This window comes from Rhodnius prolixus, unplaced genomic scaffold, assembly GCF_049639745.1.
Source record: "Rhodnius prolixus isolate KJV_2025 unplaced genomic scaffold, Rpr scaffold_3, whole genome shotgun sequence".
NCBI classification, from domain to species: Eukaryota; Metazoa; Arthropoda; class Insecta; order Hemiptera; family Reduviidae; genus Rhodnius; species Rhodnius prolixus.
In genome coordinates this window covers 44,358,829-44,383,864 of record NW_027411603.1, presented here as the reverse complement: position 1 = coordinate 44,383,864, position 25,036 = coordinate 44,358,829, and the positions used below count along the sequence as shown (strand labels likewise).

General features: G+C 31.5%; 1 protein-coding gene across 2 annotated transcripts; it reads left to right on the top strand.

The window, feature by feature from the left end:
- Positions 1 to 1,495: 1,495 nt before the first annotated feature.
- Positions 1,496 to 23,996, top strand: LOC141453052 (protein no-on-transient A-like). Of its 2 annotated transcripts, XM_074125776.1 has the most exons (12): positions 1,496 to 1,780; positions 2,873 to 3,034; positions 3,980 to 4,138; positions 4,985 to 5,209; positions 5,320 to 5,490; positions 5,569 to 5,699; positions 5,804 to 5,912; positions 6,000 to 6,186; positions 10,143 to 10,333; positions 10,536 to 10,659; positions 10,799 to 10,821; positions 22,801 to 23,996. In XM_074125776.1, the coding sequence occupies exons 1-12, from the start codon at positions 1,610 to 1,612 to the stop codon at positions 23,005 to 23,007; spliced, it is 1,860 nt and encodes a 619-aa protein (XP_073981877.1). In that variant the 5' UTR covers positions 1,496 to 1,609; the 3' UTR covers positions 23,008 to 23,996. The 2 variants fall into 2 exon arrangements, with proteins under 2 accessions (XP_073981877.1, XP_073981878.1); XM_074125777.1 differs by lacking the exon at positions 3,980 to 4,138.
- The last annotated feature ends 1,040 nt before the right edge of the window (positions 23,997 to 25,036 follow it).

Genomic DNA, 25,036 nt, shown 5'->3' with positions numbered 1-25,036 from the left:
AAACTACTGTTTTTTGATGCAGAATTAAATATCAAAACCGGCTAGGAATTGAAACAAATAAGCGTCCTGCCGCGGAAAAAAATCAACTAATTATTCAGCACTGTTGACCTTACCATTTTTTTAATATTGTTACCGCTTAAGTATTTTTTAATGCTATTTAAAACTTTGCTCTACATTCTTGCAAAGTGTATGGACGCGATTATTTAAAAGAATTCTATTGAAGAGAGGAATTTTTAATTAGAATATTTACGGTTTTCATTACCAAAAAACTTTCTTTTAGAAACATTGCACCTTTTCAACTAAAAATTTTAATGTAGCTATCGGCACAAATAGAAAGTAGTAAGATCGTACCAAATTTTTAACATTTAGTTTTCACTTCTATTTACTCTGAATTTATTTTAAATAAGCTTTATTTCAGCTCCACAAAAAGAGTTGTTTACCGTAAAAAGTAGACAAGAATAAAATATTTACAAACCAAATGCTTGTCTTCATTTGTTAGTCTATTTTTATTTTTTATATTTGTGCGATCAGTTCTTTTGTTGAAGTATTTTTTTTTTTCAATGTAATATCTTCTTCTTAGAATAACTGAGTTTCCTAAACAAAATCTCTTGAAATGATTTGCTATTCTTGACTTAACGAATATTCGGGTATCATATTCACTTTTGTGTCTCACAGGATTTATCTACTTTCTAGGCTTACATGTTAAGCCACAGTTTTACCTATTTACTCTTCACGATTAATAGTGTTGGGCAAACTTTCGTCAAAGGGATTTTTGACGCAATGGACTCCAATCTTTTTTGAAAAATGAAGAAATGAGTATGCAGAACAAATGTCAAAAGAAGTATACCCAGATATACATATATGTTGCAGATATGTGCAACTTGATTTACAGATTTCTGCATTCTGCTATGCGAAGTGCCGCTTTTAATGAAGTATCTCTGAAGAATATCCGGAACGAAGTATCTGTTGGAGATCTTTTTTCAGAGTCAGTTATGCTACGTTGCATAAATATGCCCCGAATCACTTTTAAAGAGAGCAATAAAATGTTAAAAAAGTTAAAAGAATCTTCATTTCAAAACCAAGCCGAGCTTTTCGGGTTGAGGGAAGAAAGTTGCAGTGACGTTGGATAAAGAAAGATAAATTAGCATATTAAAAGCAATTTTTTCAATTTGAATCGAGCAGTTTTTAGAAAGAAAAAATGGACTATTCGACTTCATCCTCGTCTTTAAGAGAAAATGCAATGTTAGGGCCCCCTCACACAAATTATTGTACCTAAGTGAACAATAATTTATGTAACAAGGTCGTAACTTTTAGGTGATTTTATCAATTATTGAAATTATGATTTTATTTGATTATTTTGTTATTTTAGGTATTAAAAGTACCAAAAAGTTTGAGTATTAAGAAAAATAACTAATGTTGGTTACATTGAATTTTGTGAATCTATAGTAAAATCAGCCAATGAAATGCTTCATGTTGTGTGACATCATTTTCCAACAAAACCTAGTACTTTCTAACTAGACCTGTGCCGGCCATTTTCTCTACTTTGAAGGCGTCCTTCGTGTGGTCGAGGCATCATACAGAAAAATTTGATATAACTTATTCGTTAATCATGTCTACAGAACAGCAACCGAAGGAAGAACCTAATGTTGCAACAAATGGACAATCAAATGAACCACAAACCAGAGCTCCTGATGGAAACAGAAGAAGTAATCAGTTTCAAGGTGGAAGAGGTGGAAAATTCAGTAATCCTGGTAATAGGAAGATGGAAGGAAAAATAAAGGTAAATATGTTTGAAATAATGTACAAAAATTTGTTTCATACATAACATAAAGATTAAAGCTAAAAGGTATTTACGATTAGGATACTTTTTAAGTAAATTTTTTAAATACCATGTGTTCATATTCGTCGCCGAACTTTCATATTTCAAAGTAACTATTGTATTATATTATCTAACAAAATTAGGTAATAGCAGAATATTTTAAATGCTGCCTGAAATAAATCGAAGTGTAGTTGCAGTATTAACGAATAATTTTATTGGTTCAAGTGAAGAGCCCGGCAAAAGTTGAATTTCATTTATTACTATTAACTCCAAATATTTAAACCCTATTGGGTATTACCGTATTAATATAGTCAGTGAAGCTGAAAGATCCTATACATTCTATACTTTTTTTTATTGTATCTTATTTCATCAGTCTGATATACTCATACGTATGTATATTACTTCGTTTACACAAAGTAATTACGTAGACTTTTTGTTCCTCATTTCAGCGCTCAATTTATTAAATACTTTAAACAAAATCTGAATAACAGTTACCATTTTTATTAATGATTTCTTGGTGTCTGTGCATGTACTATTTCTATCAGATAAACATATATGATGAGTTGTACTTCCTTGAATTCAGTGGAATAACTTGTGGTGTGGTGTCAAAAGTACCCATATTTTTCATCTGATAATTGTGATGGGTGTTTAATAATTTAGACTCTAATTTTTATTTAGTAATTTCTAAGCTAATTTTTAATCTTAGGATGGAAGATTTGCGAGGAATCGGTCAAATAAAACAACTCGTCTTTTTGCCAACGTTTCGACAAATATATTGTCCTCTTCAGGGCCTGGATATTACAAATACAAAACAATGTACAGAGTCAGTAACATAGAAAAAACAGTAAAAATCAGTAATACAAAAATAAACAGTAAAATGCACTAAATGCTTTAGTGTTAAATATTTGTCGAAACGTTGTTTTATTTGACCGATTCCTCGCAAATCTTCCATCCTAAGTTTAACAATTTGCGGTCACGAAAACTAAATATTCCAAATTTTTAATTTAAAAATGGTGTAAAATCAGAAAAGTTGATGTTTAATTTTTAAACCAGGCAGAAGGAGATGATGGCAATCAACAACATAACATGCATGGAGGCCACAACATGCAACACCACACGGAAGGAGGAGGTGGAGGAGGAGGAGGTCGAGGACGAGGTCGGGGGATGCGTGGAGGCAGAGGAGGAACTGGCGATATGAACCGCAACGCCAATAACGTAATTTCTTAGCAAGTTCCATATACTAGCGTTCCATTTCTAGATCATTATTGTTTGTCCTCCTGCTTTTTAATTACCATTTTGCAATTATCTAGTTTAAGAAAGAAAATTCACTGTTCCTCGTCGTATTTTAAAAGTTTTCTTGTTGCCATGGATATATAATACCGTCTTATTCCCAGTTATATCTTAGAATCACTCAAATTTCGTATTAAGAACATTTTATAAGAAGTAAATGGTCAAGAATTTGAAAATTAACATCCAGAGGTGAACCAAAATTATGTAACATTAAATTCTTTTTTTTTTCTACTTCACTATCTATACATTGCAAGATAACAGTTCTAATAATTCTGCTTATTTCTTTTTCCTTCTTTTTTTCTAAGTCAGAAAACGATTGTTTATTTGAATTCTTGATAGTTACTGCTACTCTAGCGGAATTAAGTCTAAAACACACCTAGCGAAAAAACACGTCATAGCACATGGTATAACGTTAGACGCGGTAGTTACGACTCATGTTTTTAAGATGCTTGACCACTTAGGCTGCACACTTCGGGATGCACACCGCCGAATTTCTCTGTACATGCCGGAATTGTATGAGCTGTTACAGCCCCGGAAATGGAAATATTCCCGTAACGTTGTTGAGGCAAAATATTTGTCAAACTTCTTTTAAAAAAAGAAAATAAAAACGTTCTTGAATATTTTTTATGTTGGTAAATCAATCTTAGATCATTACTAGTCTCTTCTGTTGTTGGTCTTGTTGAAACGCACTCAGAAATTATACATAGCAAAGTATGTCCATTGGACAATTGAGACCATTGTGAGATTTGTCCCGTAAAAACGTGAGGTCCAGGTTCGCCAGGTGTGTAAATAGGCTTAAGGAGTGAATTTGATTACATTTGTAAATAGTTAGGATCTGACTAAATTAAACGATTTAATGATTTGGTACAGTCTTCGGAGGGTGGTGACAGTGACCAACAGCAGCACATGGGAGGTGGTGGTGGTGGAGGTGGAGGTGGTGGCGGCGGCGGCGGCCGTGGGAGGGGTCGAGGCCGTGGTGGTCACATGAGAGGAGGTCCCTCTGATGCATCTGGCGGTAGAATGAATGAGGTAATTCCATTTCCTATCATATTGTTCTTGATGTAAGCATTATTTCTATTTGGGCCTTAAAAGTTGTGGTGAAGTGGTAATATCAGCAGGGATTTGTATGTAGGAGATCCCCAGCTTTAGTCTTGCGTGAAGCCATTTTGTATAAGAAAAAAATGTTACTACATTCTCCTATGTTTTTGAATTTAAGATCTGCTAAAAAAATTGGCGTTTACTTTCGTTTTAAAGTTTTCATACCTCCTAGCAGGAATTGGGTCGCTATAACGTGCTCAAAATAACAGAAGAAAATTAATAAATTACTTGGTAGGTAAAAGTTGGACAAAATAATAATAATAATAATGATGATGGAAGTAAAAGTACTGCTTTCCTGGGATTTTCTCTTTCTAGGAGCCTCTACACTCCTAGGAAGCCTAACTATCACTGTCCATAAGTCGGCTGTGCATTAAGTAGGCTATGGGTACAAATGATAGATGTTTTCTCATGCCTTAAAAAACAATTATAGATTAGGGAAAACATACAAGTCTTGAATATATAAAAATATTTTAAACATAAATTATAAAAACCTAATTAAGACAAGAAAGTCAGCACTCTTATGCAAACACTAGATAGGATGTGCCAGAAAAAGTGTGTCTAACGTGCTAGCATTGCACAAAGACGTTGGCTGAAATAGAAACTTCTCACTTCCAACTTGATTTGTATAATACAAGGACAATCTTGATTGGTTTGCTACTCTTCATTTAATATTTTAGTACCCACTTTTTTCCTTACGTATTTTCAATTTCTCTTTTAAATTATATATGTTAAATTGTACTTATAACTTGAAAATTAATTTATATTAATACTTTTTAGATGGCGTACTTAAATGAAAGGCTATTGAAGACGGTTTCAGGACCAACTCTTGATTTACCGCCTCAAGAATTTAAAGAAAAAAAATTTAACGGCAGATGTCGCCTCTATATTGGCAACCTTGATCCATCTATTACCGAGGAAGAATTCAAGGCGTTGTTTGTTAATTATGGAGAGACTAGCGAACTTTATATAAATAAAGAAAAGAACTTCGCCTTTATAAGATTGGTAGGCAAATTTTTTTACTTTTTCATACTTATGCATAGGTGTTGGTTTATAACCTCCTCTCAAAAATGTGCTCCTACAATAACAAATAAAATGGTGTGTATCTATTTTAGGATTATAGATCAACTGCTGAAAAAGCGAAGAGGGAACTCGATGGTCATGTACTTAAAAACCGCAATTTGCGAGTACGCTTTGCTCCGCTTGGTGCTACAGTAAAAGTTAAAAATTTAACACCATATGTAACCAATGAACTTCTTGAGCTAGCTTTTTCAGTCTTTGGTGAAGTAAGTTTATAATTTTGGTTGTTAATTATTGTTCAATTATAGGGACAAATTAATGAGAAATGAATACCTTTTCGACAGGTTGAACGTGCAATGGTAAGTGTTGATGAAAGAGGAAATTCTTTAAAAGAGGGGATTGTTGAATTCACTCGTAAGGGATCTGCTCAAAGTGCATTGCGCTATTGTAATGAAGGTTGCTTCTTCCTTACAAGGTATTGTAACAAATTTCAAAAATGAATTATATTTTTTTCGAAATTGATTATTACTTTACTCCATCTATTGATTAAAATATCATGATTAAAATTCTTGTATTCAGCTCGTTGAAACCAGTTATACTTGAGGCTTACGAAGCAGTTGAAGATTCTGATGGGTTTTCCGAAAAAATGATATTGAAAAAAGGTCCAGATTTTTTTGAAGCTAGAGAGGTAAGAAGTACGCCAAAATTAAATCAACCCCAAGTAACAAATCAAATGCATCTATTATTCAACTTTATTTTAAATTTTATTTCACAGACTGGTCCCCGATTTGCTAGTAAAGATTCCTTTGAACATGAATTTGGGACAAGGTGGAAACAGATATACGAACTCTTCAGACAAAAGGAAGAAGCCCTTAAAAGAGAAATGCGACTGGAAGAAGAAAAACTAGAGGCGCAGTTGCAATATGCAAAATATGAACATGAAACAGAAGTTCTTCGTGAACGTTAGTGCAAAATACACATCATATTAACTATATATTCCTTTAAACTATATTTCTAGGATATTTAGTTCTTACTAATCTGAAATCTATCATAGATTTCTGATTGTGGGAGATTTAAAAGTGATTATTATTTATCCCATGAGCTAGATGTCATTCCAATATTTAACTGCTTAGACTCAGTATCTATCTATTCACCTAAGTAGTGAAATATAAGTATACAAATGCAACTTGGTTAATGAAAACTAGATAGTAAGCTTAAGCGAAGACACCATGATTTGTTAAGTGCCGAAAACTGCAAGAAGATTAATATAATGCATATAACGAAGAAATGACCAAGTACTTACTCAGGCATAATGTTCTGTGTCGTGAGATAAAATCTTATTATAGCAACTTGGTAAATGAATACCACTTAGGAAGCTTAACTCATGAGTTTATACATGGTTAAGTGCCGAAAAAAATGTGGTAACAGTCGCAATATGTTGAACTATTAAGTTAGGTTATAATTCACTTATCTTCACTTGGAGGCATTCATAAGACTTGTACTGCCTTACCTTAATGACGCGGTCATTTATATGCTAAATCTTGGTTTTGCAACGAATAGAAAAAGTGAGAATGATCTGAGAGAAAATCCAAGTACTTACTCAGGCATAATGTTCTGTGTCGTGAGATAAAAGCTTATTATAGCAACTTGGAAAATGAATACCACTTAGAAAGCTTAACTCATGAGTTTATACATGGTTAAGTGCCGAAAAAATGTGGTAACAGTCGCAATATGTTGAACTATTAAGTCAAATTATAATTCACGTATCTTCGTATGAGAACATTCATAAGACTTGTACTGCCTTACCTTAATGACGCGGTCATTTATATGCTAAATCTTGGTTTTGCAACGAATAGAAAAAGTGAGAATGATCTGAGAGAAAATCCAAGTACTTACTCAGGCATAATGTTCTGTGTCGTGAGATAAAAGCTTATTATAGCAACTTGGTAAATGAATACCACTTAGGAAGCTTAACTCATGAGTTTATACATGGTTAAGTGCCGAAAAAATGTGGTAACAGTCGCAATATGTTGAACTATTAAGTCAAATTATAATTCACGTATCTTCGTATGAGAACATTCATAAGACTTGTACTGCCTTACCTTAATGACGCGGTCATTTATATGCTAAATCTTGGTTTTGCAACGAATAGAAAAAGTGAGAATGATCTGAGAGAAAATCCAAGTACTTACTCAGGCATAATGTTCTGTGTCGTGAGATAAAAGCTTATTATAGCAACTTGGTAAATGAATACCATTTAGGAAGCTTAACTCATGAGTTTATACATGGTTAAGTGCCGAAAAATATGTGGTAACAGTCTGTTAATAGAACTATTAAGTTAAGTTATAATTCACTTATCTTCACTTGGAGGCATTCATAAGACTTGTACTGCCTTACCTTAATGACGCGGTCATTTATATGCTAAATCTTGGTTTTGCAACGAATAGAAAAAGTGAGAATGATCTGAGAGAAAATCCAAGTACTTACTCAGGCATAATGTTCTGTGTCGTGAGATAAAAGCTTATTATAGCAACTTGGTAAATGAATACCATTTAGGAAGCTTAACTCATGAGTTTATACATGGTTAAGTGCCGAAAAATATGTGGTAACAGTCTGTTAATAGAACTATTAAGTTAAGTTATAATTCACTTATCTTCACTTGGAGGCATTCATAAGACTTGTACTGCCTTACCTTAATGACGCGGTCATTTATATGCTAAATCTTGGTTTTGCAACGAATAGAAAAAGTGAGAATGATCTGAGAGAAAATCCAAGTACTTACTCAGGCATAATGTTCTGTGTCGTGAGATAAAAGCTTATTATAGCAACTTGGTAAATGAATACCATTTAGGAAGCTTAACTCATGAGTTTATACATGGTTAAGTGCCGAAAAATATGTGGTAACAGTCTGTTAATAGAACTATTAAGTTAAGTTATAATTCACTTATCTTCACTTGGAGGCATTCATAAGACTTGTACTGCCTTACTTTAATGACGCGGTCATTTATATGCTAAATCTTGGTTTTGCAACGGAATAGAAAAAGTGAGAACGAACTGAGAGAAAATCCAAGTACTTACTCAGGCATAATGTTCTGTGTCGTGAGATAAAAGCTTATTATAGCAACTTGGTAAATGAATACCATTTAGGAAGCTTAACTCATGAGTTTATACATGGTTAAGTGCCGAAAAATATGTGGTAACAGTCTGTTAATAGAACTATTAAGTTAAGTTATAATTCACTTATCTTCACTTGGAGGCATTCATAAGACTTGTACTGCCTTACCTTAATGACGCGGTCATTTATATGCTAAATCTTGGTTTTGCAACGAATAGAAAAAGTGAGAATGATCTGAGAGAAAATCCAAGTACTTACTCAGGCATAATGTTCTGTGTCGTGAGATAAAAGCTTATTATAGCAACTTGGTAAATGAATACCATTTAGGAAGCTTAACTCATGAGTTTATACATGGTTAAGTGCCGAAAAATATGTGGTAACAGTCTGTTAATAGAACTATTAAGTTAAGTTATAATTCACTTATCTTCACTTGGAGGCATTCATAAGACTTGTACTGCCTTACCTTAATGACGCGGTCATTTATATGCTAAATCTTGGTTTTGCAACGAATAGAAAAAGTGAGAATGATCTGAGAGAAAATCCAAGTACTTACTCAGGCATAATGTTCTGTGTCGTGAGATAAAAGCTTATTATAGCAACTTGGTAAATGAATACCATTTAGGAAGCTTAACTCATGAGTTTATACATGGTTAAGTGCCGAAAAATATGTGGTAACAGTCTGTTAATAGAACTATTAAGTTAAGTTATAATTCACTTATCTTCACTTGGAGGCATTCATAAGACTTGTACTGCCTTACCTTAATGACGCGGTCATTTATATGCTAAATCTTGGTTTTGCAACGAATAGAAAAAGTGAGAATGATCTGAGAGAAAATCCAAGTACTTACTCAGGCATAATGTTCTGTGTCGTGAGATAAAAGCTTATTATAGCAACTTGGTAAATGAATACCATTTAGGAAGCTTAACTCATGAGTTTATACATGGTTAAGTGCCGAAAAATATGTGGTAACAGTCTGTTAATAGAACTATTAAGTTAAGTTATAATTCACTTATCTTCACTTGGAGGCATTCATAAGACTTGTACTGCCTTACTTTAATGACGCGGTCATTTATATGCTAAATCTTGGTTTTGCAACGGAATAGAAAAAGTGAGAACGAACTGAGAGAAAATCCAAGTACTTACTCAGGCATAATGTTCTGTGTCGTGAGATAAAAGCTTATTATAGCAACTTGGTAAATGAATACCACTTAGGAAGCTTAACTCATGAGTTTATACATGGTTAAGTGCCGAAAAAATGTGGTAACAGTCATAGTATATTAATTGAATTATTAAATTAAGTTTTAATTGATGTATCAGTGCATTCACTGATTTATATGTTATCCTTAAATTCCATGACTCTTACGTGCATTATTTGCTAAATCTTTTTTTGATTTCAAATTATTTGATAATAAATTTAAGTACTTACTTATACTTGGATAGATATTCTGTGCATCGTAACTTGTAAAAATATAGGGTTGAGTAACTTTTCTCACGATTTTAATACTTCATGTGCCGTGCCAAACCTTTCCCCCTACTTTGATAAGATTATAAACTTCTACTTAAATGCGCAAAATTTTCTTTTATCTTTTCGATGTAATAATTTTAGGAAAATTATTTTTTAAAAAAAAGTAGCTGCAGTGACCCAAAAAGTATATATTTTTTTTTTTTTACTTATAACCTATCTATGTTACGAATCAAGAATTTTCGCAATTTTTATGACACCCCCCTATACTCATAACATTATATAATTATATAATTAGTTGATTGACTCGGTAAACATTAATGTTTTAAAATATTTTCAGAATTGAGACAGAGGGAACTTGATAGAGAACGACAAAAGAGAGAATGGGAAATCAAAGAGAGACAAGCGGAAGAACAAAGAGTTGCAGAAGAAGAGGCATTAAGGAGGCAACAAGAAGAACTTTCACGTAGAATGCATCATCAGGATGATGAATTGCGTAGAAGGCAGCAAGAAAACAGTCTTTTTATGCAGGTAGAAGAAGATATTTGTATTGAATCATTTTCTTTGCCATAATTTTTGTTTGAATAGTACCTAATAGTAAAGGAAATTGGCATTTAGTAAATCTTTTAAGATTGAGTTCTGTTATTATTAGCCTTGAGTATTCACAATAGATTTTTTCTTCGTTAGAATTTGTATCATTATTTTCTGATCAACCATACTTTGATGTTTTCAGACTCATCAGATGAATAGTATTGCTGGAGACCAAGATTCTGGTCGACAGGGCGGCGTTGGTGGAGGTTATGGGGGAGGAACTGGTACCAACAATGATCCACTCAGGGAATATGACAATATGGAAGGTAAATGACTTTTTTTTTTGCTGAAGAAGAAGTAGCTATTTGTAGAAGTTGTTGCTGTAAAGAAAATGTTTATAATTGCTATTAAAAAAAAAATTATTTTTCATTATAGAGAAAATTTGAATGAATATTTATTTTACAGGTGGAGTTCAGAGGCAAGCTTCTGTGAGTATTCCTATTATCATATATTAATTATTAATGAATAGTTGAAAATGTTCTATTAATAGAACCTTAAATATTTATAACACTTCTTAATCACACACATACAGCCTTAGCTACTGAATCTAATAATTTATTTCTTATTTTATTTATTATCATCATACAGTTAGTTTCGTTTCTTTGTTATGACTTAAATATCTATATCATCTATAGAACGTTTTAAAATAGATAACCAGATCAAGTATTACTTTAATGGAAACTTTTACAAACCTCATCATTTATTCATCATTACTTGCAGTTTTCCGTTTATTTGTGACATACCTCCATTCCTTTTTTGGTCGTTTACTCAGTATTTATCCCTTATTTTATTTTTTATGAATGTATCTAAATGACTTGTTTTTGTTAGCTTACACTTTATTTTCTATAATGACCTACTTTTTATTTTATTTTATTCGTTTGAAGTAAATTGAAGCAAAAATTGTAGTTTTAAGAATATTCATAAAAGCATTAAGTATTTTAAACTTGCACATGAATAATTCATCCAGAATGCTTATTTATATTAAAGCTTTTTTTTTATTTATTAATATTTTTTTTTTACATTTCATTGAAATAAATGAAAGACAAGTGTTTTCTCTTAGCTTCAGTTTTTTCAAACTAGATGAAGCTAAAAAATAATTTCATTTAATCAATCATTAAAAAAGCCATGTTGATGAATACATAAAGTAGAAATGAATAAAGAAATTTTCTGTCTCACTGATAAACCTACGAAGGAAATGCAAATTACCTCCATATAAGGTAAAAAATTAGGCTTGATTTATTTGACAAGTCCCATATTCAATGAGTGTTTCCTATGAAGGAAGTGTCCTGAACAATTGCAATAATCCTCATTAGTAACTTGGGCTTCTCTCTGCAGAATAGATATCATTTGTAGATAGTAAGAGATCTGCAGAAACATCGTGGAATACTCACTGGCCTTCAATGTAATCTACCTTTGTTTTGAACTTTGTTCGCCTAATGAGTTTACCTCATTTGTCCCAAAAATTTTAGTTCTAAAAGATTCTACAAAAGCATTCAGCGCCAATAGGTTGCTTTAAGGGCCCATTCGTTTGCCAATTAGTTGGCCACTTCACTGTCTTGATCGCCTCAAGGCTTAGGCGAACAACACAATCATTGGAAACCATACTCTTTACATAGTTCGCATTGGATTATATCTCTCAGTTGCATTTCAGTGACAAATCTTCTACTGAAATTCCTAGTGTCAATGCTTCTTTTTAATACCTGGTAGACAGAGAAAATAATATTCTGTCACAGAAGGTAGTGTGCTCAAGAAAATTTGCTTAATACTCAAATTTTGAAACAATGTAATTTGTAATAAATACTAGGTGGTTTTATTTGTAAGCAAAAATTATGTGTTATAAAAAGTAACCGAGGCAATAACTACAATTAAATCATCAGTAAAATCGTAAATCTCTGGCGGAAGCAGATGTCAAGAAAAATATACATAAAAAGTAACAGTATTTTCACCTGCGAACAGAATTTCCTGATAGTACGACATACAAATTTTATAGACGGATTTAAAGCTGTTCATAACGAATTATCATCAAGGAACCACCTTCATGAACGACTAGAACGTTTTAAAGTTTCAATCGGTGTTTCTTCGAACCATCAAGTGGTTTATAGTAATTAAGTATTTTTGTTATTCGTTCCCGGCAGAAAGGAATAATTGATTTTTAAGTTTGTATTTAGAAAATAGGTTTCTTTGTGATAGGTTTTTTTAAATCAGACGCAATTTTTCGAATTAACGGTTCCCAATCTGGCTTATACGTATTATTTTAAATTAAAACTAAAATTTTCCGGTAATTCGTTACTATTTGAAAATTGTATACGTGATAAATGTTTACTCCTTTTTTGTAAACTGAAAATCAAGGTTTCATATCAACGTTGATTCTGGGTAAATTATTTTGACGGTAAAAAACTGAATTTTGTTTTATTCCAACCGCAAATAACTGTTAAAATCAGTGGAACTAAGTTAGTAGAGCTAAGTCAAATTTTAAAAAAATTAACATGTCCCTATGAAAATTTATAATCGAAATATTTTTATACCAACTTGACATTCTCTGCAATATGGATGTCATTTCTTACTCACGAGTTCTGAACCGTTCTTGCTTTCGATATTGTAGTGTATATAATAATTCTGTTTCTAATTAGAAATAATGAAACTACTTCTATTAAGTCCAAACATGGAAATTTAGATGTGGTTTCAAATTCTTAAATATTTACTTTCATTTTTACGAAGAGCATACACTAGTTTGTCCTGGCATAAAAGTGCTCCTTACTCTAGAATAACACTCCTAGGAATCAAATTTTTTTTTGTAGGACCGCAGGCTTGACGTTAACTTCAGTATTTTATTGGTGTCTGCCAATCATTTAGGTGTAATGTTCTGATACCCGAAGAAATATAGTAAAAACAAACATAGCTTTGTTATTATTTAATAAAATACAACTTAAGCTATCCGGCATAGGCGAATACTGTATATCGTTCAGTCACAGATATATTTTCTAGAAATCTTTAAGGAATGCGTTCTTCTATAACCAGAAGTTACACACCACTGTTACGCCGGAGTTACTTTACATTTAAGAACAAGGGATGTCAACTTATTGTATGAATCAATCTTAGATCTATAGTATTTTTTCCTCGTCGCCAATTGAATGACCATCGCACACGACTTTAAACGTCAATTACATTTTTGAAAATGTTGATTGTTTATTGCTGCATAAGCATCAAATTCCTTCTTTTAAGCTAGATTATATTTAAATAATAATTTGTAAACATTGTGAAGAGCACCAACTTCATGCTGGAGTATGAATTACATACAAGAAGTTATTGTTTTACAATTAAAAATAAAGATATAGGTTGGTTAAACATATAAATCTCATATGGACGTTTTATTAAATAGTCTTATAGTGATAAGCTTTTAACGAAATCTTAGCATCTAAAAATTTGCAATTTTAGTTAACCTTAATCATTCTTTACTTATATATAATGTATCTTACTTAAAATTTTAAAAAATTCAATACATAACTCTGAATCTGAAGCCTTGAATTTCTAATACTAAAGCAATTTATTTTACTATCAAAAAATAAATATACGAGGGTCATTCAATAAGTAACGAGACAAATTATTATTGCTCAAAAACGGTTTATTGAATCAGTACAAAACTTTGGTTACTTTTCAACATAGTCCCCAGCAACACTTATACACTTGTCCCATCTTTCTGCTAATTTGTAAATGCCCTTGGCATAAAATTCTTTGGGTTGATCTCGAAGTCACTTTTGCACCTGATTTTTTACCTCTTCATTGGACCGAAAATGTATCCCTCGTAGACCATCTTTAAGGGGTCCAAACAGATAGAAGTCTGATGGGGCGAGGTCGGGGCTGTAGGGGGGATGTGGAAGGTTCTCCCATCCCAGTTTCTGAAGTTTTTCTTTCGTCAGCTGTGCCGTATGTGGACGGGCGTTGTCATGAAGCAAAATCACGCCTTCAGTCAAGAGCCCACGGCGTTTCGTTCGAATTGCAGGTCTTATCTTGTTTTCCAGCATGTCACTGTAGTACTGGCTGTTGATTGTTCTTTGGCCTTGATTGGTTTTGGCCAATAAATTGGCCCCTGAAAATCCCAGAATACTGTAAGCATGACTTTACCGGCAGATGGCTGGGTCCTGAATTTTTTCCGAATGGGAGAAGTCGTATGCTTCCACTTAATGCTCTGTCGTTTTGACTCTGGCTCGTAGTGGTGGATCCATGTTTCATCACACGTTGCAATTCTTTTGAAAAAACCTTCTCCTTCAGTCGAATATCGATTTTTCAACTGTTGACTGATTTGAAGCCGGGTTTCTTTGTGAGCGTCCGTGAGTTGTCTGGGCACCCATCTCGCACAGGTTTTCTTGTACTGCAGCTTGTTGTGAATAATGTTATGGACAGTTCCAACACTCGCGTTTACTTTTTCACTTATTAGTTCAACGTTGATACGCCTATTGTCCCGAATTAACGCGTCAATCCGAGATTCGAGAGAGGAAGTCCCAACTTCGATCGGTCGTCCACTGCGTTGCTCGTCAGAAACTTTTGTACGGCCACTTTGAAACTGTTCTACCAATTTGTAAACGTTCGAACGATTCAAACAATTGTCTCAGTACACTTTTAACATTCTTTTGTGGATTTTACTACCTTTCTAACCTTCCGCGACTTAAAATCTGATCACGGCACGTTGTTCTTCCACGGTGCAATTCTCGAGCGGACTCGCCATCGTTAACTGAGTAAATTTGAGGTTATGTTTACAAAATATAATTGAACAGCTGATCAGATGTCATCGCAAGGTTGCCAACTTTATGTCCTGAAAGTTTCATGCGGATCAGTTTAGCTGTTTTTGAGCAGTAGTAATTTGTCTCGTTACTTATTGAATGACCCTCGTATAATTATAATCCAGCTGGACACCCTTAACATTTATGGCTAGCTCATTATTCTTAATTTTGTAAGAAACTTTAATTTAAAAGGTTCATTTTAAAATTCCTTTTTTAAACAAGATCTGGATAATTCTATTAATTTTACAATCTGTATTAATCAATCTTAATCATTAATCAATATTCAATCTTAATTATTTTATATATTGCTAAAAGTAAATTTGTTATGACGAAAGAACTATATTATAGTTTTTTTTTCCATTTTTAGCAAACCCAAAAAATGTTTGTCTCTCTCTTTATTATTTCTTTCTTCGCGTATTCAAGCTGAACTTTTCTAATAAATTATTTGATTTTTTGCTAACTTTTTTGGTATATATTCGCTTGCTGCGAACACAAACGAATTATCTATTTTTTATTTTGTAGAGTATAATTATTTTATATTTATTTTTTTATTTCAGTTAAAAAGTTTAAGTATTTATTCAACTTAATTTCTCGCTCTCATTTGATCAAGAAAGTTTCGGTGGTTCGATATCTCGTGATCACTCTTTTCTCTTTCCCTCTCTCTTTGCTCCTTTTGCTCCACAATGAGTGTAAAGCGCAAAAGAATAAAAAGAATAATTTTTTCCCCCTAACGCCAAAGTCGTTTACCATTTTATTCATCCAACTTCTCGTGACCTAATAAAGCGTGATTTACTTTTCTGAAAATTTATTGTGATTAAAGAATTTTAAAAAAAATCTGTAAGCGTTTATGTAATCATTTTAATTCGTTATTTAACGTAAGTAAATTGATATATATAGTAAATGAATATTTTTTATGTTCTAACCCATATGATTACTACAACTTATACTTTCGAACATGACTCAATTTTTTGCCCAATAGGATTACAAATTTGTATCTCCGTTTGTGCTACTTATGTTGTACCTAATGTTTTACCTTGATTGACTGAACAAATCAATTACCAGAGGTTGAAGGATGTGAGATTTAGGATATTGTAATATATATTTTTTTATTAATGTAGTGTTTTTCCTTTTAATTTTCAAATGGCATAATATAAATGTTACAGCTGTTTTAAAATTTTTAATTATTTATGATTTATCGCTGTTCCAGTTGTAACAAACAGATGTAGCTCCTAATGAGTATACAATATATGTTTTATTTAACTTGTAGGAAACGACTGCAATTTAATAATAGATACATAGAATATTTAGTTTCTCAAAAAGCCAATCTCTTCTCCTCGAAATTATTTTTATTGACAAATATCAAATTCCAGTTATTCTTTAAGGCGTCATATTTATAATACAATTGTATTTTTAAAAAAATTGCCTACTACTATTTTTCATATTTCTACGCTTTATGTATGGAAATGACGTTCAAGCAGTGTATTGAGTAAGCTTTCATTGGATTAGAATCGCACATTGTAGTTGCAAAAGCATCTAAAACTAAACAAATCATATTTTTTAAGTATTTGTTTATTTTAATTTAGCGTTAATAAAAGATTGAGAAGCTTTAGGTTTAACATGCTGCAATATAAATAAATATATGAATCTCTTATTAACAATTTTGAGTTACACGAAGACAAGTAACTTGATAGTGGTTACTCTGGAGAATTTACTTTGAAGTTATTTCTAAATTTCCCTTCAATGTTTTTTTTTCTCCCTTAATTAAGTTCTTTCATTCAAATATACTTAATTTATGTGTTAGTCTGAAAAATATATACTATATATATTTTTTTTTTGAAGTGTTTTTTACCTAATTTTTAAGTTTAGGACCATTTTTATTTTCGCAGGTGTAAAGCAGTACAAACGATATTGTTTTTTGAAATTTTAATCTTTCGGGTTTTTTCATTTTATTTTATTTCATCTTATTTAGAACATTACATTAATATTTATTATTTTATATTACATTTTTTACTCCTACTTGAAATTTTTCTTGATTTAGCGGAATGTTATTTATTTTTTCCTTGCTGTTTTCATTTTCATCATTTATTTTTATTTTATTTATTTTTATTATTTCTTACACAAGTGTTATATTGACTGAATTTTTATTTTTTCCATTTAGGAAACTAATATTACAAAATAAAATTCATTTTTAGATACAGAATCAAAGAAAGGGCAATACAAGTCTGCTAGTTATAAAAACCACAAAATAAAATTTAAATATTCCTCTTGTAATGCCATTTCATTTTATATTGTTTACATACTTGATATTTTCAAAGTGAAATTTTGGGCCAACTTCCACATACTGATTGCCATTTATCTTCTTTATTTGGTTATTACCTTAAATGGTTTTTTAGAAACAATAATATTTAAGAAATAATATTACAAAAAAGAATTAATCTGATAAATAAATTTTCCTCATAGGACTTTTTACTTAATTTATAATTTAATTTTATAAGTTATCATTCATAAGTTATAAAGATTTTCAACATAAGATTGGGTGTGTAAATACACTCGGAAATAATAAAAAAATGTGAAATTTGGAGGTTTAAAGGTAATAGATATCTATTATCCTGGTTATTTTGATACTGTGTATAGCATTTAATTACAAAAATTTATATCATACGTAATCGCTTCCCTTGTGCTGTTGTCTCTTCAAGGTATTTATAGCTTTTTTAATTTAGGTTGCCATCGTTTTTCAGTATGTTTGGAAGATTGTGAACTTAAAATACTGGCTGTGATTTTTTAAACTTTTCTTAAAAACAGCTTTGATTGTTGTTAGTAATTTGTGATTTTGTTTTTTTTTTTGTCAATTAATTCTATATTTTCTCTTTTTTGAAGTCCAGGTGGTTGGAATATCCAGTTGCAATGGTTTCTAAGTCAAATTTAACATTAGATTTCTAAACTTCAGTATGATTTTTACGTCTAGAAATTCTAGATCTTTTCTGTTTTATTCAACGCTGTGATTTTATTAGGAACTCTTAAAAGAAAAATTGGTTATTGAATCATGTTTCCATCCCCACAGTGTATTATTTCCCATCTTTTGAATATTGAGTACGTCTTTTAATCTATTTCAACCTTTCAGCCCGAAACACTTGTTTTCTGTATAGTGCCGCAGTGTGGATGTTGTCTGCTTAATGATGTTTTCGTCAAAGATGGATGTCTATCCAGGAAATTATGTTCTACTTGCCTATTTTTTTGTATAAAATTTTGAAACAAATTGGAAGATAGATGGGAATATCCATTAATTTGCTGGTTGCGTAGGGTTGATATTATTTTTGATTTCAAAGAAAATATTTGTAACAGCTGGGAGGAATTCACACCTCTCAATTGTTCATTTTCATGAGCTAACTTCATTGTGATATTAATATTTTCAATCATAAATTAAATTATGAACTTAAATGTACAGAAATTCATTACGCCTTATTTGAGTTAATAATTACGATAGAATCTAGATTTCAATCCCACCCATTGCAAAATTATCTTTATATAAGTATTAATCTGAATCTGAATTTTCTATTAAATTTTATTTCTAAAACCTTTTGTTTCACTTGATAATTGGAAATATTTTAAAAATGACAGTGAGTAGCTGAGAATAATTCTAGTTTTAATAAAAATTATTTCAACAATTAAAAACTTTTGCAACCCACTTCAACCTTTCGCTTTTTTATTATTTTCTGTTGTCAAGAGAAAGTAAAATATTCAGTAATTTTAATTTTCACTTTTTCAAAAGATTTCTATTTTAGGGAAGGAATTATAAGGGGCTTGGTTACACGGTGCACTAAAATAGCGTACAAATTTTAATTTATATTCCAAACATTATACATGTAAAGCCTTATAATTTAGATTTCAAGGAAGCTACAAGTGCGCAAATCTGCAGCGACTTGTAGGAATTAGGGTTATTATAAATTATTCTTTAATATTACTTGGATTAGCCGTTCATTCTACTTAAAATTTTGTAATCTATTTTTATTTAATTAATTCCATTCTCTTATCATTTCTGTAATTCAACAGATTTGCATTTAATCAGAAGCTTTCCAAAGTATTTTAAAGTTGCATAAAATAAAAGTATTAATAAATTAATTCCTTGATTAATCCCTTTCTATTTTAATTTGATGACCAATCATTATTTGTTACTTGAAATGCAAGCTAAGATGCAGTGAAGTGAAGCTATTTGTATTTATTCCAGTCTTGCAGCTATTTGTAATCTTTTTTCTCAAATGTCGGGGCACTATTAAAATTATAATTACTAAATTTACTGTCTACTTGGGTATAGTATCTATTTATAACCATTTGATGAGGTAGATATTCTACACTGCCTTTTTGATTATTTATCTCTTGATAAATTTAAATATATTGCAATAAACAAGTTAAATAATGTAATAATACACCTAGAAAATTAGAAAAAAATTGAAATAAAAGAAAGCAAATATGTGTGGAAATGAAATGAATAAAACGATCAGTTAACTTCACAAATTGTAAGAATGCTTCGCTTGTTTCTCCAGAAATGCCTTACCGCAATTCCGATTTAACTTCTAATCCATTTCTTAATTCATTGTCTCGAGTTTCGGGCCATAGATTACGTTTACCATAGATTTTTCCTATTCTTTTGTCGATGGCCCGTAAAAGGACCAAGGCCTCCATCATCGACTTCTGCCATTCCTTCCTTTCTCGGGCTTTCACTTTTTGTCTACCTAATCCCATGATCGTAAGATCCTCTAGCTGATCCAACCACTTGTTGTTAGCTGTGCGTTCTCTGGGCCTTCAGTTCCAAGGTGGATTTCCTTCAATTGCTACTTTCGGACCACAGATGCTCTATTTATACTTATTAAGTGGCCAGCCTTTTTATTTTAATCTTGTTTGCTTCATTCTGGCCACCAAATCCGCCTTTTCATAAATTACTCGCAGCATCTCGTTGGTGCAATATCGGACATTTTCGCATACTCGTCCATAAATCTTAAGGAGGGCTCTATTTTTGAGCCCTAATTGCTTTAAATCATTCCAAATTTGACAAGGACAAGAAAATAAATTATTTATATCGCAAAAAACTGAAATTTTTCTTTTCTATAAAATAATGTCTATTAATAATGTCTAAATTATGACTATTTATTTTAAATTTTTGTTTTCAAAGTCGAAGGATGTGTTTTTACCCATATTGCGTTTTACTGATTGAAAATTTCTTTGAAAAAGGAATCATTATTGATTACAAAATAACTTCAAATGAAACTCGGACTGTTCTCTCAGAATTTCTTTTCTTGGGAGTCTCTTACAACTCCTTTAGTGCACTAAAAAATGATTTGGGCGCCAATGACAGATTTTGACATGCCTTTGATAATAATAATAATTTTATTATTTACAAAATATTCAAAAAATCCTGTTATTGTTGGACAAACCATCCTACAGATAGAAGTACTTTTGAGTATTAAAATTTAACAATATTGTGCTTCTTCAGATAATGCAGCTTCAATAATTGAAACCTATCTTACCTTATTGTTTTAGTAATTTTTATTATTATTTAGTTTTTGTTTTACTTGAAATTGTTTATTTAACTTTATTCTTCAAATTTTGTTTGTGATCTCCTGTCATGAGATTTTTCCAGTTAACTGAAATGATTGAATTATGTAATGGCATCGCCTAACATTAATATCTAATGTATTAATTTAAATTAGTGGCTCTCAAAAAGGAATATTTCTACCTAGTATTCAAATTGGTTTTAAATGTTTCTATTGACGCCTTTTATTACTTCTAATAAGTGAATTACAACATTTATATTCTGTATCTTCCCAGTACATTTTGAAAATTTTGGCATTCTTCTCTAGAGTGTCCTCGTTTAGCTCATCTAAATCTCTCTGCTAAAAATAAATAGGTTTTTCATTAAATCTCCTCTCTATTAGGAGTTCTCTGCTTTTAGGAAAATTTTTGTATCATTGTCTTCGTCTTATTGACATTTAATTATAGGTATAAGTAAAATAATTTTTTTCGTTTTTGTCGTCGCGTATTCTGCTGAAATTTTATTTTGCTACAAATGTGCAATATGATTTACGAGTTTTTTTTATTGAGTAGGCCCCCCAAGAGCTTTTTACTCGTTCTCCCATTTTTTAATGCTGCCATTACTCTTTTAATTTCTATTTTGCTTGATTACAGTGCAAAATGTTATGAAAATTAAAATTTGGAAATTGTGAAAAATGCGCAGATTTTGTTTGCATGAAATTTCACTGATAGTGGTAACAGAATTTTCACATAAATCTACATTTTCATCACCTAGCAGGTTCAGTTAGTTATTTTCCGTTTTCCAATCTTGCATAATTTTATATTTCACTTTATTAACATTTATTCACTATAATTGGAAGTAAATTTGATTTTATAGATTCCTCTTACAACATTCCTTTTCCAACTTACGAGGGTCGTTTGAAAAGTCCGTGCAAAAATAAAAACTACTTAATTTTTTGGGGTAAACCTTTTTTATTTTTCAACATAGTCTCCTTTTAGGCTTATACACTTCGTCCAACGCTGCTCTAGTTTGTTGATCCCTTCCTAATAATAGGATTTGTCCAAGTCTGAAAAATAGCCATTCGTTTCTGCAATCACCTCCTCGTTTGAATAAAATCTTTTTCCCGCTAGCCATTTCTTCATATTGGGGAACAAATAGTAGTCCGAGGGAGCCAAATGGGAAAAGGACTTTTTTGTGGGCCAATCGTGGGCGTTTTTCTTACAGCTCGGTTTTCAAACGGTCAAATAACGATGAATAATATGCACCTGTAATAGTTTTACCCTTTTCCAGATAGTCGATGAGGATTATTCCTTGCGAATCCAAAAAGACAGTCGCCATAATCTTTCCGGCCGAAGGAACGGTCTTTGCCCATATGGCCACTCCGAAAATTTTGAAACCACTTATAAACTGTTCTAATCGAAGGTGCAGAGTCACCATAATGTTTATCAAGCTTCTCTTTAGTCTCCTGAGGCGTTTTGCCTTTCATAAAGTAGTGCTTAATCAACACACGAAATTCTTTTTCGTCCATTTTTTGAAAATCACTCGACTTCCTCGATTCAAACGAATGCCAAACACAAAGAAATAGACCGATCTGGCTGAAACTTGGTGTGTGTTCTTCCAAGAGATGCTACTAACTAAACATAACCTCGATACGCGCCAGTGGTGCTATCTCTCTGACTTTGCACGGACTTTTCAAACGACCCTCGTATGCTTAGATTTGTGGAAATGGCTGATAATTAATTTTAAAAACTTATAAAAATGGAAAACACAAAAATGGAATCTTCTGATTCTTCTGGATTTAAAAAAAAAATCAGGTTTTTCAATCATTGGAAAGCAGCGACTCTGCGAAAACAGAAAAAAGTTTTCGGTGATCTTTTATATCTTCAGCCATGCGACTTTTCTTAAAATTCTTCTGAACTTTTTGATTATTTAAAATGTGGGGAAGAAAGCCATTTATTTTTACACCTTCTTTTAATTATTAGTATGATGGTGGCATGTAGTATGTGCAATCAAAAAGGTACAATATTTCACTTTGGGGATTATTTTTTAAATAAAAAAGAAATAAAACCAAATTCTGACCAAATATAATTACGGTGAGTTAGGAGGCGAATTACATGGATATGGGATATAACCGAAGCAGCAATCGTTATGATGGTCGTGGTGATCCTGGAAGAATGGAAGATATGGCCTCAAGGCGTCCACCACAGAGTAGCAGCGGAGCTGTCGGAGGCGGGGGAGGTGGCCGCTGGGGCCACCAAGAACGGAGATCACAAAATGAAGATTTTCCCAACAAGAGGCGACGTTATTAAAAAAAATTGAACAAAAAAATGTGACAGTCTCAAAAAAGAAAATATCCACAAAATACCACATGGATTGCGCCATATTGTTTCCAATAAGGCTTTTTTTTTTTTCTTATTTTTTAAATTAGGGGGGTATAACAAGATTGTTGAACTATTTGCGCAATCAGATTCTACCATTGAACTATACAATATATGTTTCACTTCGATTATAAGAGTAGTTATAGTAAAAAAGTAGAAATCAGTACCAATAGCAAGACCATAACTTAACAAAACAAAATATTTAGAATAAAATGACAGTTAAATGAAATCTATAATTATTCTTTTTTATTATTATTTTATAAGAACGTTTAAAGCATATCTTAAATATTTTTAGCTGGATTTTCTATTCCCTTTATTTAAGGATGGGTTTAATGAATCATTGATTCATTATTTTTTAATTTATTGATTGAATGATATAATTGGGATTTTTGGATAACAATCTTCCTTTTCTTACTTCTCCTTTATGTCAAGGTAAAAACGCAGAGCATTCCATGCGTTTTACTATTTTTAGTCTTCATTTTTTACGTCTTTTTCTTTATTTTAAAAATTAATTGAATTTTCTATTCATTCAATTATCACTTAACGAATGTGTATCTTTTAGAAATAAATTTTTTCATATTTTACTCATTTTTTAATCATGTGGACAAAAAGTAGTCTTTTTATTTGTATTGTTTGATATAATTAAAATAAAATTATAAATAAAAAAAAAGTAATAATCATATATAAATTTATATAGAGCTATCTTAGGTATTCTTTTTTTAGTAAGTAACTTTACTTTAATAAGTAAACTTTACTGGTGTTTAATGTATACATAGGTGATATGATTATGGTATTAATAATAAAAATATATATAAAATCACATTATCGAATAAGAAGTGCATGGAAAGAAAAAAATATTCTACCCTATATAATTGTAATTGAGCAAATTATTCATTATCTTAATAAATCAAGAAAACTCATTTTTTTGTGTTATAATTTTTTATCAGTTCCATAGTGCTTCTTAATATTAGTATTCAAAAATTTTAGGTAAAAAAATATTAAAGAAACAAAAAATATATGCAAACAAAACTAATCTCTTTTTGTTCTTAATTAGGTTGATTAAAAAAAAAAAAAATCAAAAATTGCTTCCGAATTACCTTAGAAAAAAACTTATATTAACTTGAATATTTATGTTTAGGCCGGAAATTAGCATTAGGCCCGAAAGATTTGCCTTAAAAAGTTACATTACGAAGACGAACTGCTCGTAAGCAGTTAACGATGCCACCGGTGCGAATGTTCCTGCTAATCTGGCAGTTTCCTTGTCATCATCAGAAGTGCCTTAAGATCAGCATTTTAAAATTCAGTTTCTACATTCATCCCGGGACAAAATGTTTTCCCAATTTTTGATATTAATACACCAGGTGGTGTAAACCTTAAACCTCGGTAGGACGGTTTTAAATTAGAACTCAACGACCTTAATTTCTTACATTTTCAAAAGTTATCCTGTCATTTCCTATTGAAATCATGACATTTCTTTAGCGATTAAATTTTTGCGGTAATAAATCTAATAGTGCGTGAATTAGTGCGTCAGACATTCGCTTGAGCGTATATCTTCAATGAGCATAATTAAACTGTAACTATAAAACTAATGCTCGCCTTAATAAAAGTTTAGACGTGGGAAGGTAGTTTCTAATTTTTTTTTTTTTGTACCTAGATTTAGTAATATAATTGAGGCGCTACGGTAGCCGAGCGGTTAAGAGGCGAGACCTGCAAAGCTAATATGCATTGTGGTACTGGGTTCGATTCCCGGTCTTGCTTTGGATTTTATTTAATGATTAAATGAGAAATAGTAAAGTACGTTAGATAGTTGCCCCCGTTCACGACACCTAGTAAATGGTAGTTGGACGTTAAGCCAACGATGCCACCGGTGCGAATGTTCCTGCTAATCTGGCAGTTTCCTTGTCATCATCAGAAGTGCCTTAAGATCAGCATTTTAAAAGACTTTTGAGTAATATAATGT